This window comes from Vicugna pacos, chromosome 1 (assembly GCF_048564905.1).
Source record: "Vicugna pacos chromosome 1, VicPac4, whole genome shotgun sequence".
Taxonomy (NCBI): Eukaryota; Metazoa; Chordata; class Mammalia; order Artiodactyla; family Camelidae; genus Vicugna; species Vicugna pacos.
This window is the reverse complement of record NC_132987.1, coordinates 14,186,816-14,200,941: the sequence shown is the minus strand read 5'-3', so window position 1 is coordinate 14,200,941 and position 14,126 is coordinate 14,186,816. Positions and strand designations below refer to the sequence as shown.

Below are 14,126 nucleotides of genomic sequence, written 5' to 3'. Positions count from 1 at the left end.
GAAAATTATATTAATTTTAGGAATTAATTTTGAAGACTATGCAAATATATGATGTTTAGTCTTCCTGTCTAGGAATATGGCATATGTTTTAATTTGTTAATAAATATTTTTCACTTGCCCCAGACTTTTGTTTTATATTCATGACAATCTTGCAAATCTCTCATGTGATTTTTTTTCCTGAAACATTTTCCTGTGTATCATTTTTAATGTAAATGAGATCACAATTTGGGGCTATTTTTCCCCAACTAGTGATTGTTCATATATGAAAATAACGTTAATTGTGATATATTTATCCTTTACCAAACTAATTTTTTCACTAATAAACATCTCTCTTGATTCCACTGTACTTCCTAAGCATGCAATTGTCTGGAAAATATTGGTATTTTGTTTGTTTCCGACTCACAGGCATTTTATATCTTACTGCATTACTGGGAAATTCCAAAAACAGTATTAAGTAATAATAGTGATACTACAGCTTCTTGTTTATTTCTCAGTATTGGTAGATTTCCCTTCCAGTGCAGGTCTGGCTCTGCTTTACCACGGGCATTTTCACTGAGTCCTCCTCTACCAGTTGTTTAATTATTATTGTTGTTTTCACTAGTAATGAATGTTGAACACCTATGTTTTTGTCTACACACGATCTCTGTACTTTCAGGTCTCTAGCTTATTTCTTTCTCCTCTAAAGCACGGTCTAGTTCCTGTGGGGAGAAAATTGTTCTGAAGCCATAAACAATAACATGTGCAGAAAAAGAAGAAAGTATTGATTTCCTTCCATTCTCTCTAGGCAGCAGTGACTTACCTCAATGGCCCTGAGGCAGGCAAGGTAAGAGTCTCTCTTTATACAGGTGATATGAGCACCTTCCAATGGAATGAGTTTGCTCATAATACCGCTGAAATGGGAGCACTTCTTGGACTCAGAACTCGAGACCACGCACCATCTCACAGTTTTCTCAAAAACAGCCAAACACAGCCCTGGGGGGAGAGAGGGCAGGAGTGTAAGGGACCCACCGCACCCACCTTTCTCTGCTGGAAGAAGAAGTTAAAGACAAGGTCCAGGCTTGGCTGAGAGGGGTAGACACAAATTGGATCGGCTGCCAGGCTCACATACATTCTCAGGTCCCATTTCTCTGATTGTACCTTTCCCCGTGGAGAGAAAAAGCGAAAAGCATCCCCCAAAAGCTAAATATAGAACTACCATATGACCCAGAAATTCTGCTCCTAAGTACAGATCCAAAAGAATCAAAAACAGGTACTCCAATACATATATACAAATATTCATAGCAGCACTATTCACCACGGTCAAAAAAGGTGGAAACAACCCAAATACACATCAGTGGATGAACTGACAAACAAAATATAATATGTCTGTACGACGAAATGTATTCTACCATAAAAAGAATAAAGTGCTGCTACATGCTACAACATTGATAAGGCTTGAAAATATTACGCTAAATGAAAGAAGTCAGGCATAAAAGGCCACATGTTACATGATTCCATTTATATGAAGTATCTAGAATAGGTAAATCCATAGAGACAAAAAGAAACCTGGTGGTGGCCAGGGGCTGGGGGACAGGAGGATGGGTACTGACTGTTTATGGGTACTGGGTCTTCTCTTGGGGAGATGAAATTGCGTTGGAACCAGATAGAGGTGGTAGTTACCTAACACTGTGACTGTACTAAATACCACCGAATTGTACGCTTTTAAATGATTAATTTTATGTTAGTGAATTTACCTCGAAAGAAAAAAAAACATCATGAGAAGGAAGCTGTGGGCCTAGTGACTTAGTCTTTATCTTGACATTGGATACTCTAACCTTCCATGGTGAAAACTGCCCTGGCATTAAAATCAGAGGCTGTTTATTTCACTGGTGCTTTAAGCTGCAGTAACTAGTGTCGAGAATATTACAAAGGCAACATGCTGCTTACAAATCTAGGGTATTTGAGCAAAATGTTATCTTAGATGAAATCTAGAAGGTGAAGGTTACAGCATTAACAGCCAGCAATTTTTTTTCTTTTTTCTTTAATTTGAAGTATAGTCAGTTTACAATGTTGTGTCAATTTCAGGTGTACGGCACAATAGTTCAGTCATACATGTACATACATATATTCACTTTCATATTCTTTTTCTTTCTTGTTTTTAATAGGAACATACATATATTTGTTTTCATATTCTCTTTCAGTTACTATAAGATAGTAAATATAGTTCCCCATGCTTCTATTCTTTTTCATTATAGGTTACTACCAGATACTGAATAAAGTTCCCTGTGCTGTACAGTATAAACTTGTTGTTTATCTATTTTATATATAGTAGTTAGTATCTGCAAATCTCAACTAGTGATTTTTGAGGAGGCCTCGCATGTCAGGGAGTGGGCCAGGTACATGGCCCTCTTCTAACGTCCACAAGTGTTCTGCCAGTTGAATATTGGTGTTCCAATTTTGTAGATGAGACTAAACAAAAAAAGCAAACAACAACAACAAAAAACTGTCAGAGGTATCAAATAATGAGAGATGAAGCTAATATTTGAAACACTCAGCTCTATTTGACTCCAAAATCTGTACTGCCTTTTAACTATCTGTAAGCAAGAAATATCAAAAGGAATGGGGCAGGAGGTAAATTTCCTCAGAGAGAATCCTATACCAAAGAGCTACTGTATACAATTGCAGTTTTTCTTTCCTTTCTCAAAGGTAAGCACTTAGTGGGAAAGCCTTTTGGAAAGTCTGCATTTTCAGTCACCTGTGCTTATGTTCAGATGATTACAACTCTAGCTTTGGCACTTCCCATGTTTTTTAGAAGTGTGAGTATAAAATAGGGTGAATGACGTTCGCATTGTTGAGGAAAAAAGCTAAAGTATTGACAGACACATGGTATGAAAACAGGGAGCTTATCAACAATAGAATTGGAAGATTTATATTACCTTCAAAACTTACTACGAATTGACAGTAACCAAGGCAGGGTGCTATTGGCACAAGAAGAGACACAGAGCTCAATGGAACAGAACACAGAGTCTAGAAATTGACCCACATAAAGGTCAGTACATTTTCAACAAAGCTGCCAAGGTAATTCAGGAGGCAAAAGGATATTCTTTTCAAAAACAAGTCCTAGAATAACTGGATATGAGAAAAGTAAATCTCAACTCTTACTTTACACCATATAGAAAAAAATTAACTAAAAATGTACCATAGACTAAAACATAAAAACTGAGGCTCTAAAACTTCTAAAGTAAAACCGAGAGGAAAATATTGTGACTTTAGGGATAGCCAATTTCATTTTTAGAGAGGACACAAACATAAAAACAAAAAAAATGAAAATAGGTAGGTGAACCTGATGGAAATGTAAAACAGCTGCTCTTCAAAATATATCTTTTGGAAAATGGAAAATTAAGCTACAAATTTGAAGAAAACAATTGCAATACATCTATTTGACCAAGGGCTTGTATCCAGAATAAATAAAGGACTTTTTAAACTCAATAATAAGTCGAATAATCCAACTGAAAAAATATTGAAATATTTGAAATATTTGAACAGATGCTTTATAAAAGAAGATATACAAGTGGCCAATAAAAACAGGAAAAAAGTGTTCAATATTATTACTCATCAGAGAAATGCAATTTAAAACCATGGTGAGATGCCACAACACACCTATTAGAATGGCTAAATGTGAACATACTGACAACACCAAGTGTTGGCAGGATGTCCAGCAACTGAAATTCTCATATTGCTGGTGGGAATGTAAAATGGTACAACTACTCAGAAAAGTTTGACATTTTCTTAACAAGGTAAACATACACTTACCATTTTGACCCAGGATACCACTCTTAGATGTTTATTCAAAAGAAATGAAAACATATGTCCACCCAAAGACTCGTACACTAACATTCATAGCAGCTTTAGTCTTAATACGCCCAAACTGCAGCCAACCTCAACATCCACTAACAAATGCATAGAAAACAAACTGTGGTAAAGCCACACCACAGCATACTACTCAGCAATAAAAAGGAGTGAACTTTGCTACCACAACAATGTGGATGAACCCCAGACAATTATGCTGAGTGAAAAAAAAATCCAGACACAAAAGACTATGTACTGTATGATTCCATTAATGTGAAATCCTAGAAAAGGCAAAACTTATCAAAAGTGGGGGAAAAATGGGAATGACTGGGAAGGGGTAGGGAACAGTTTGGGAGTGATGGCAATGTTCTATATCGTGACTGTGGCAGTAGTTACATGGGTAGGTATATTTGTCAAAATTCACTGAACTGTATGTATACTTAAAGGAGGGCATTTTATTATATGTAAGTTATACATCAATAAAAATGATTTTAAAAAGACAAAGAACGAGAGTGTGTGCAAGCAAGCTAAGGGTCGGTGGAGTAAAGTAACCTAAACGAAGCTAGCCATCAATAACTCCACCTGACAGTGTGATGATTTCAAGAAGGGGTGATTGTGGGGCGGGTATCACTCAGTGCTGTAGAGGGCAAGCTTAGCATGCATGGGGTCCTGGGTTCAATCCCCAGGACCGCCACTAAAATTTTTTTAAATAAAAACTTAAAAAGATAAAGTATATATATGTGTGTGTGTGTTATATATATATACTTTATATATACATACATATATATATACACACACATATATATATGGGCAATCAGAGCCCATAGTGAATATTTCAATCTGATCCTGGAAGGGAAAAGCTGCTGATGGCCACATGTTCACTACATGGAGAAATCTCTTCCCCAGAAGAGCAAGAAACAGAGAAAGTAGGTGGTGGCCAAGGTGGAGGATGTTCTGAGCCCCTGGTTCTTGGCTCTTGCAAGGCCTACTAATAACCACTCCCTCTCCTTTGGCCTTTTGAGTTTAAACCAGTTTGGCTGCATATCTGTCATTTGCCACCAGAAGAGTTTTTGTTGGCAGAGAACACTGAGCTTTGAAGAAGGCACGTCCTGGACTGCAGCTGTGTCCAGCAGCCAAGAGGAACGGAATGTGGGAGGTGGGGGACAATGCTGGGGGAGAGGCAGCTCCTGCCTCTGGTTTGTAAACACAGAACTGACTGGGAAAATGAACTTTTGGTCAGTATCTGACACTGCCAAGAGAGGGGATGGAGGGAGAACAAACACCACAAGCCCTGTTCAGGAACAATGAGGGAGAGACCAGGGGGCTGTACTTTGGATTTCCTGCAAGGTAGCGGGACCACAGCTGTAGCTACCTTGCCAGCCTGCCCCAGCCCCAGGCCAGCTCCCTGTGTAGCCCTAGGTGGCAGCACTGGGCCAGGGAGGGTCCACCACAAGCACTCCTCGCCCTTCCTGCCTTCTCCTTCTGCCCTGCCTAGGCTACCCCTTCCCCCATGATAGATGCCCTATTCCAGAAATGCTTTGACAGCCTGAGACTTGCCTGAGCCAGGGCTGGACAAACCCAGTTGTTAAGCCAGGGAGGACTGTCCTCCTGCATCTCGGTGACTTTTCACCATTGTCTTCCTTACAGCTACCCAGCCAAGAGCTCTGCTGGCCCCCAACACAGGAAGAGGCCCCTCATATTTATGTGCAGGATTTTTTTCCAGTGATAACTCACCTATGCCTAGAGCTGTGTCCTTAGGTACCTAACCTCATTTCACTTTCACAGCAACTGCATATTTGTTGTGAAAAAGCAATTTCTACAGAACTGAGGAAATTAGCTCAGAGGGGGCAAGGGATCACCCAGAGTCACATGGCACTGAGTGGTGGGTGGATCCCATTCTAGGCTGATTGTTTCTCCCCTGTATTCCCTCACCTCCCTGGTTTGTGGTAGGGATGGGAAGCATTGTACAGTTTAGAGCAGAAAAGATCTTTTTAGTTACATACCTGACATGCCGTGTGCCCCCTTCCCCTTCTTAGTAATAATCCATAAGCCCTGGAATTCTGCTTGACCTTGTTTCCTCCGCCGTGAACTGGTTCAACAACCTCTAGGCTAGGGGTCATGAACTTTTTCTGTAACGGACTAGCTGGTCAATTACTAGATTTGTAGGGGACACACAATCTCTGTGGCAATTACTTAACCCTGCGCTTAAAGCCTGAAAGCAGCCATGGACAATACTTAAATGAATCAGCATGATGCTGCTGCTGCAAAAAAATTCTATTTATCGATGCTGACATTCGAATTTCATGCAATTTTCGTGTGTCAACTAGTCTTTTTTATTCTCTTTCATCCATATAAAGATGTATAAACCATTCTTAGCTCATTGGGCCGTACGTCAGGCAGCAGGCGGAATTTGGCCGGCTGGTTCTAGTTTGTGAACCCCTGCTCTAGGCTGCCGGTTTCTGCAAGGGCGAAAGTTTGTCAGGTGCAAGGATGCCGCGGCAGGCGGAAGGTACTTTGTGGCCAGCCAGGCGCTGGGCTGCTTTGAGGTCTCTTAGATCAGGCAGTGCAGTATCCTGCGATGGCTGACCCTTGGCTAGCATCCTGTCCCTAACCTGGAGGGCCGGCCCCCACCCGGCTCCCCGTGCGTACTCACCCAGAGACCCCGCGCACAGCAGGACACAGATGGCGAGCCTCATTCTCCGCTGCGGGCACACGACAGCCACCCGGCTTCCAGGACCTCCGCCAGTTTTACCTGCCCGCGACGGGGCGGCTCCGCCTCCTCCCAAGGGTTCGCCCTCCCTTGCCGGTGGATCGTGCTCGCCACACCCCCACTCCAACCCCCGGGCCACTTGCCCGCCCACCCGCGTTTGCTCCCTATGCCCAGCGCCCTGAGCTGGGTCTCCGCTCGCGGGCCAGGGGTGCGCACCCCGGAGGTACCAGCCGCAGCAACCCAGGAGCCCGCTGGGCTGACTGCCTTACTCCACAGAGAGAGAAACTGAGACCGGAGACCAAGAGTGAACGCCTGGGCCCCAGGTTAGTTACTGGAAGGCAGGTTCCCTGATCCCCCCAGACATTCATGTAGATAAGCAACTCTTAGATGTTTTGAACACAGACTCCTCGGGACTGAGGGGCGGTCCACGAGGTGAAAACGGTGGACCCTTTCCCCAGGAAAGCATGTGCACACGTATACACGTTTTAAACACAATTTTCAGGGATCCTCAGACTCCTCCTCCGAAAGCAGCTCAGTTATCCACTCCGGGTCCCTCCTGCAAACTCCCTCAGCCCCCACCTCCGTGACACGGTCCCCTGCAACCTTCTGCTGCAGGCTGAGGTCAGGCGAAGCGCTAAACCGAGAGGGTGGCTTCTACCCACCCTCTCGGTTTAGCCCAGTCTTCCTGAAGTCTGTGACCTCTGTCTAAGGGAAGTCTTCTGAATTTAGATAGAGTTTGAAGAACTTTTTCTTGAAGTATAATAAACACACATAAAAGTTCACATATCCTGAGAATACAATTTAATGAATTATCACCAAATCAGCACATGTGTATAAAAAGTACCCACATCAAGAAACAACATTAACAGAGCTGGGATGCCTGTCTTCCAGTTACCTTCCATCTCCCCATAAAGACATCCATTATCTTGACTTCTAGCAACATTGACTAATTCTGCTGATTTTTTTTAACATAGATATTGAATCACACAATATGTACAAATTTGGCTTCTTTCACTTGAGCCTATATTTGTAAGATTCATCTATGTTGCTATGTATAGTTGGCCTTCAGGCAATGTTGGTGTTGCGTATGACCCCATACTGTGTCTGCAGGACATGCTATTTATCTTTCCTGTTAATGACAGTAGTTTCCAGTTTGGGCTCTTATTGTGAGTGCTACTGTGAACATTCTGGCACACGTCTTTTCCTGCACATGTGTATGTATTTCTGCAGGGTATTTTATTTTCCAGGAAGAGTAATTGCTTGCTTATAAAGTAGGTGCATGTTCAACTCTGATAGATACGGCCAGTTTCCCCCAGCGGTTGAACCAATTTTCACTCCCACTTTAAAAGTAGGACAGTTTGATTGTTCCACGGTTTTGCTGTTTTCCTGGGAGTGTTGGTGGTTTTGCGCTATAATTTTGAGTTTCTCTGATGACTAATGAGGTTGAGCACCTTTCTATATGCTTATTGGCTATTTAGATGCCCTCTTGTTCAAGTCGTCTGCCCTGAATACATTTTAAATAGGCTTTTTATCAAATGAAGTTTTGGGACTGGCAATATAATAATTCAAACTGCAAACCAAGACTCGTCTAATAAAGCAGCCTCGGCATTTGGCCTTAAGAATGTAAGAATGTATTACAATTGAATTTAAACAGTCTGCCTTATTATTTTATCCCACCATAGCTCTTATTCTGCCCACTCTCCTTGTGTGCAAAGGGTGAATCTTTGTTAAGGAAATACTGTTGTTTGTTTCAGCTCCTACCAAGACTATGAAAAGTTCTTCCCTCTGCCAGAGACTAACCCTGCCCTCCACTGAGGCCAGAGATAGTCCTGGGAGTAAGAAGAGGCTGTAAATCACAGAAGTCACGAGGTCAAGAGCACAAGACTATGATACGCAAACCTGGCCTCTCCTCCATTTTCCTGAAATACACACACATACACACACACACACCTCAGATTAAACAGTATCCACTTCTGCAACTTGCAAACATCACCATCCTTGGACAACCAGTGGGGCAGATTCCTCTCCCCTTTCATACCACCTCCAGCCAACTGAGTTGAGTTTTCAGCTTAGGAAACGTACATTATCCCTCTCTATGTGCCAGATGACAGGGTGGAGTGAGGAGGGGAACTTTCACATCTGGTCAGCTTCTGAGGTGATCCTCTGGACTTTGGAGTGAGGCCAGGTGGAGCACACTGAGAAAGGCTTAAGGGCCTCAGTTTACCTAGGATCCGTGCTGAGCAGAGAAGCTGGCAGGGTCCGTGACGACCACACCCCATCTGCTTGTGAGCTGGAAATAGCTAGCATATTTCTAGTCAGAGACTAAAGCACTCTGTAGACCAGCAATCCCTCCTGAACATCATCCCACAGAACAGGATGAACAAGTCCTCCCCTTGGTGAGACAATCATCAGGGGGTCTCCGGCATGGGGTTTGCCTCAGAGACTGCTAAGGGGTAAACCCTTACTCTGGGTCTACTGTGATGGGGACATTGTCCTGAAGACCACCTGCTGCACCCACCCATGCTGAAGACACTAACAGGCCAGAGACTCTGAGTCAGACTCTCACAACTTCCACCTCTCCTTCCACTCAGGAATCCTTTGACCTTTAGAATTTCGATAATGAAAATAGCATTTCCTCTTTTTAATCTAGAGAAAAGGGAATATGTACAATTTTAAAGTGAAACTTTTATTGAACTTACATATAGAAAGTGTACAAATCACGTGTACGGCCAATAGATTGACATACCATGAACACACCTGTGTAACCCACACTCAGAGAAAGAGAATATTGCCAGCACCCTAGAAGCCCCTCCTCCCTCTTAGAGTCACCAATAATCAAAAGTAACCATTATTCTGATTTTGAACACCATAGTTGAGTTTCACCTGTTTTTGTATTTTATACAAATGGAATAATAAAGTAAACACTATTTTCTGTCTTAGTTCTTTGTCTAAACATAATATTTGTGAAAGTTGACCATGCTGTTTCACATATTGTAATTTGTTCATGCTCACTGCTGTGTAGTATTCCAATGGTGAATATATCAATGACTATTGATGGACATTTGATTTTTTTTTTTCAATTTGAGGCTATTATGAAGTAATTACTGCTGTGAAAAAATCTTGTGCGTATCTGTTGGTGACATGTATATGCATTTCTGTTGATTCTATACAAAAGGGAACAATTTCTAGATCACAGCATATGCCTATGTTCAGCTTTAGAAACTGCTGCCAGGGCAGGAGGGGAGTGGCTATAGTTCAGTGGGAGAGTGCATGCCTAGCACGCACAAGGTCCTGGGTTCAATCCCTAGCATCTCCATTAAAATAAGTAAATAAATAGTAAAATAAAAACTTAATTACCTCCCCCCTACAAAAAAATATTAAAAAAAACCCTGCTGCCAAAATGTTCTTAAAGTAGTTTTCAGTTTCCACTTTCCTCCCGCTCCTAACAGTGCATAAAAGTTTCAGTTGTCCCACATCCTTGTCCACACTTGGTTTGGGCTGACTGTTTAATTTTAGCTCTCCTGGAGCATATGATACTCATTACAGTTTTGATGACTGATGACTGGTAAAGTTGAATACGTTTTCACATGTTTATTGGCAATTCAGATATCTTCTTTCATGGTATGATGATTTTTTTCCCTCTTTTTTAATTGAAGTACAGTCAATTACAATGTGTCAATTTCTGGTGTACAGCGCAATGTGATATGCCTATTTTTATTGGATTATTTGACAATTTTTTATTGCATTGTAGGATTTCTTTTTAAATTCTAGGTTTGAGAACTTTACTGGACACAAGTGCTTCAAATACCTTCTTCCGTTTGTAGCTTGTCTTTCACTCTTGATGATGTCTTTGAATAAACAGAAATTTTAAACATTTCTGAGTCCAATTTCAACATTTTCCTTTATGTTTAGCACTTTTTTTGTCAACTGTTTAAGAAATCTTTGCCTATACCAAGTTCATGAAAATAGCTCTTATGTTTTCTTTTAGGAGATTTATAGTTTTAGCCCTCACATTTAGCACTGAAATCTATCTGGAATTGATTTTTTTTTTTTTTTAGCAGAGAAAGGTTTAATTGCAGGGTTCAAGCAAGGTGAATGGATGGCTTTTCTTAACATGACATTTTTTGCCCCAAATATTTACTCATTAGGTCTCCTGGAATTTTAATAAATGGTTTATAAACCCTCTAATCTGTACTATCCAACTACACCTATAAACTGAATGACTTGGTGAGCTAGCATGATGTCACAGAAGACAAGGTTGAGCAGCATGGCCTAAACTCTTTTGGAACTCTATTTGTGAATGGTGTGAGATAGAAGCGTTCCCCTCTCATTTATATGCCCAGTTGACCCAGCATCATTTACTAGAAAGATAATTCTTTCCTTACTGCACTTTAGTATAAATGTTATCAAAAATCAGATAACTGTCTATGTGTTTCTGGACTCTCCATTCTGGTCTACTGATCTATATATCAATCCTTCCACTTATAACTCATTGTTTTAATCTCTGTAACTTTATATCTTCATATTTCATATTTCATAGTTAAGTCCTCCCATTTGTCCTTCAAGATGGACTTGGTTTGTTTGCTTATTGTCGTGGTTGTTTTAGCTTCTGCAATTCCGTGTACATTTTTAAATTGACATCTCAATTTCCGGGAAAAAAAAAACCTGCAGAGATTTGATTGCAACTCACTGTCTCCAGGGAGTTAGGAGTGTGGAACTATTCAAAATATTGGTCAGTTTGGAGGGTCCTGACATCTTGACAATTTTATGCCTTGAAATGTATGAATATGGTATATCCTTCCAATAATTTAGCTCTTCTTTACTAGGTCTTCTCTTGATAATATTTTATTATAGTGTTCAATTTAAAGATCTTGCACATCCTTACTGGATTTGTTCCTAGATACCAACTGCTCTTTGGTGCTATTATAATGGCATCATTATTTTAATTCATTTTCCATTTGTTTCTTGCTGGTATGTATAAAAACAATTGGTTTTTGTATACTGACCTCGAATCAGTGACCTTATTAAATTATCTTATTAATCATAAGATAGTATAATATCTGTATAGTTTTAAAACATTTAGAAATTATAACATGAATCATCAGTGCATTTAGTGCTTTGATGTTAGAAGAAGTATCATTAAATGTATAGACATAATTAGATCGTTGCTTTTTGTTTAAACTAGGCAGTTAAAATGGCTGTGAAGACTGACTCTAAACCAAGATTCCTCAAATAACTATTGGAACTGCACAATAAAAAATTATATAATTATAATAATTTCTTTTGGATTTTCTGTGTATATAGTTATTTTTGTGTGAATTAATATTTTTTGTTTGCTCTTTTCCAGTTCTTATAATTTTATTTCTCTTTCTTAATTTACTGCACTGACTAAAACTTCCAATCACTGCATAGAATCGGTGATAGCACAGAAAAGTTTTCAATAATTCACCATTAGGTAAAATGTCTGCTAGTGTTCTGTTTTGTTTTGTTTTCAATATTATTTAGATGTTTAGATTAATGAAGCTCTCTTCCTTCCTGGTTGCCATTTTTTAAAAAAAATCATGAATGGGTGTTGAATTTTTATCAAGTATTTTTTCTATACTTACTGACATAATCATATGATTATGCCTCCTTTTTATGTTAATGTGGAGAACTACTCTTAGTGATTTTTAAATGTTAAACCACTAAAACATTCCTGGAATAAACCTCACTTGGTTGTTACGTATAATGCTTTCTAATATATTGCTGACGGTGAAATTCTAATATTTTCTTTGTGATTTTTTGCATCTATCTCATCTTTTTTCATGAGACAATTTATTCTTCATTTTTTCTCTATTTCAATTTCCCTGTAAGTTTGGTTTTAAGGTTATGCAAAGTGGGAAATGTTGTCCCTTTTCTTATTCCTTGGAAGACATCTAAAAGTAGGGTTATTTTCTTCTTAAATGTTTGGAAGTCTTCACCAGTAAAGTCACCCATGTCTAGAGTTTTATTAGTGGAAAGATTTTCAATTCAAGAGTAAATTTCTTTAACAGCTAGAAAAGTGTTCAGATTTTCTGATTCTTCAAGTTTCAGAATTGGTACACTTTGTTTTTCAATAAATTTGTCCATTTCATCTAAATTTCAAATTTATTGATGTAAAGTTGTTCACAATATAAAGATAATATTGTTCATTTTTAATGTTTACTAGGTTATTATAAAGGATATTATAAGGGATATAGATGAAAAGCCAGACGAAGAGGTTCATGGGTGAAGTCTGGAAGGGTCTGGCATACAGGACCATCTGCCCCTGAGGAACACCTGGAGCGCATCACCCTCAGCACGAGAAAGTGTTCACAGACCTGGAAGCGCCTATACATTTTTATGTATTGAGTATCCTTGCTATAACTTTCTTTTTCATTCCTGAAATTTAGGTTTTCTTTTTTTCTTGATTAGTATTACCAGAGTTTTATCTGTTTTATTCATCTTCAAGAGCCAAATTTCGGCTTTGTTGATTTCTCAATTGCAAATTCACTTCTTATTTCATTGATTTTTACTCTCTTGACTTTCTTTGGGTTTTGGTTTTTTTTCCTTTCCTAGTTTTTATAAAAGGGAGTTAAGATCATTGACCTTCAGCCCCTCTTCTACTCTAATATATGGATCAAAGGTGATAAATTTCCCTAAAAGCACTCCTTTTCTTGATATATCTTTATGATTATCCCCAGAATATTTAAATATATGTTCTAATTCAAAATATATTCTAATTTTCATTGTGATAGCTTATTTGACTCATAGTTTATTTAGAAATGTACTACTTGATCTCCTGTATTTGCAACTTCCTGCTAATCTTTTATTACTTACGTCTAGCTTAGTTCCAGTATGTTAAGGTATCATGCTCTGAATAATTTCAGCCTTTTGAAATGTGTTGAAGATTGTTTGCTGGTCCAGCATACAGTCACTTTTTGTAGTTTAGTGTGCATTTAAAAATAATGAGTATTCTGTGGTTGTTGGGTAAAGTGTATTATTTGTGTGTATATATAAAATATGTAATATTTATGTATAATATATAAAGTACCTATGTAAATGTATATGTATATATAAATTGCAAATTGTGTTGTTCAGTTCTATCTTTGAATTTTTATCCAATTTTTCTATTAGCACTGGAGAAAGATGTATTAAAGTTCCCCACTGTGATTGTGGATTTGTCTATTTCTTCTTTTAATTCTGTAAATTTTTGCTTTATATATTTTAAATTATATTTTTGAGTGCATACATATTTGAGTTTTGGGGATTGTGATCTCTTACCTGTAGGTTAGTCCCTTTATAATTATGATCATTATGAAATGCCTCTTTATCTCTAGTGATGTTTCGTGCCTTAGATTCTTGTCTAACACGGATATAGTTACACCAGCTTTCTTTTGATTGTTGTATGCATTTTTTATTGTTTTTAATTTGGGAGGAGGTAATTAGGTTTTTATTTATTTTCAATGGAGGTACTGGGCATTGAACTTAGGACCTTGTGCATGCTAGGCACGCGCTGTAACCCTGAACTATACCCTCCCCACTGTATACAGTTTTTTCATCCTTTTGTGCTCAGTGTTTCTGTGCCCTT

At 39.0% G+C, this 14,126-nt stretch overlaps 1 protein-coding gene across 1 annotated transcript in view; it reads right to left on the bottom strand.

Moving 5' to 3' along the window:
• The window catches only part of LOC102544716 (inhibitor of carbonic anhydrase-like), a 36,172-nt gene extending 29,590 nt beyond the window's left edge, over positions 1-6,582 (bottom strand). Inside the window, exons 1-2 of the mRNA XM_031677907.2 lie at positions 6,482-6,582; positions 800-972 (exon numbers count right to left, since the gene is read on the bottom strand). Coding sequence (XP_031533767.1) covers positions 800-972; positions 6,482-6,524 — 216 coding nt within the window. The 5' untranslated portion in view covers positions 6,525-6,582. The remainder of the gene's footprint in view (positions 1-799; positions 973-6,481) is intronic.
• Between the last annotated feature and the right edge of the window lie 7,544 nt (positions 6,583-14,126).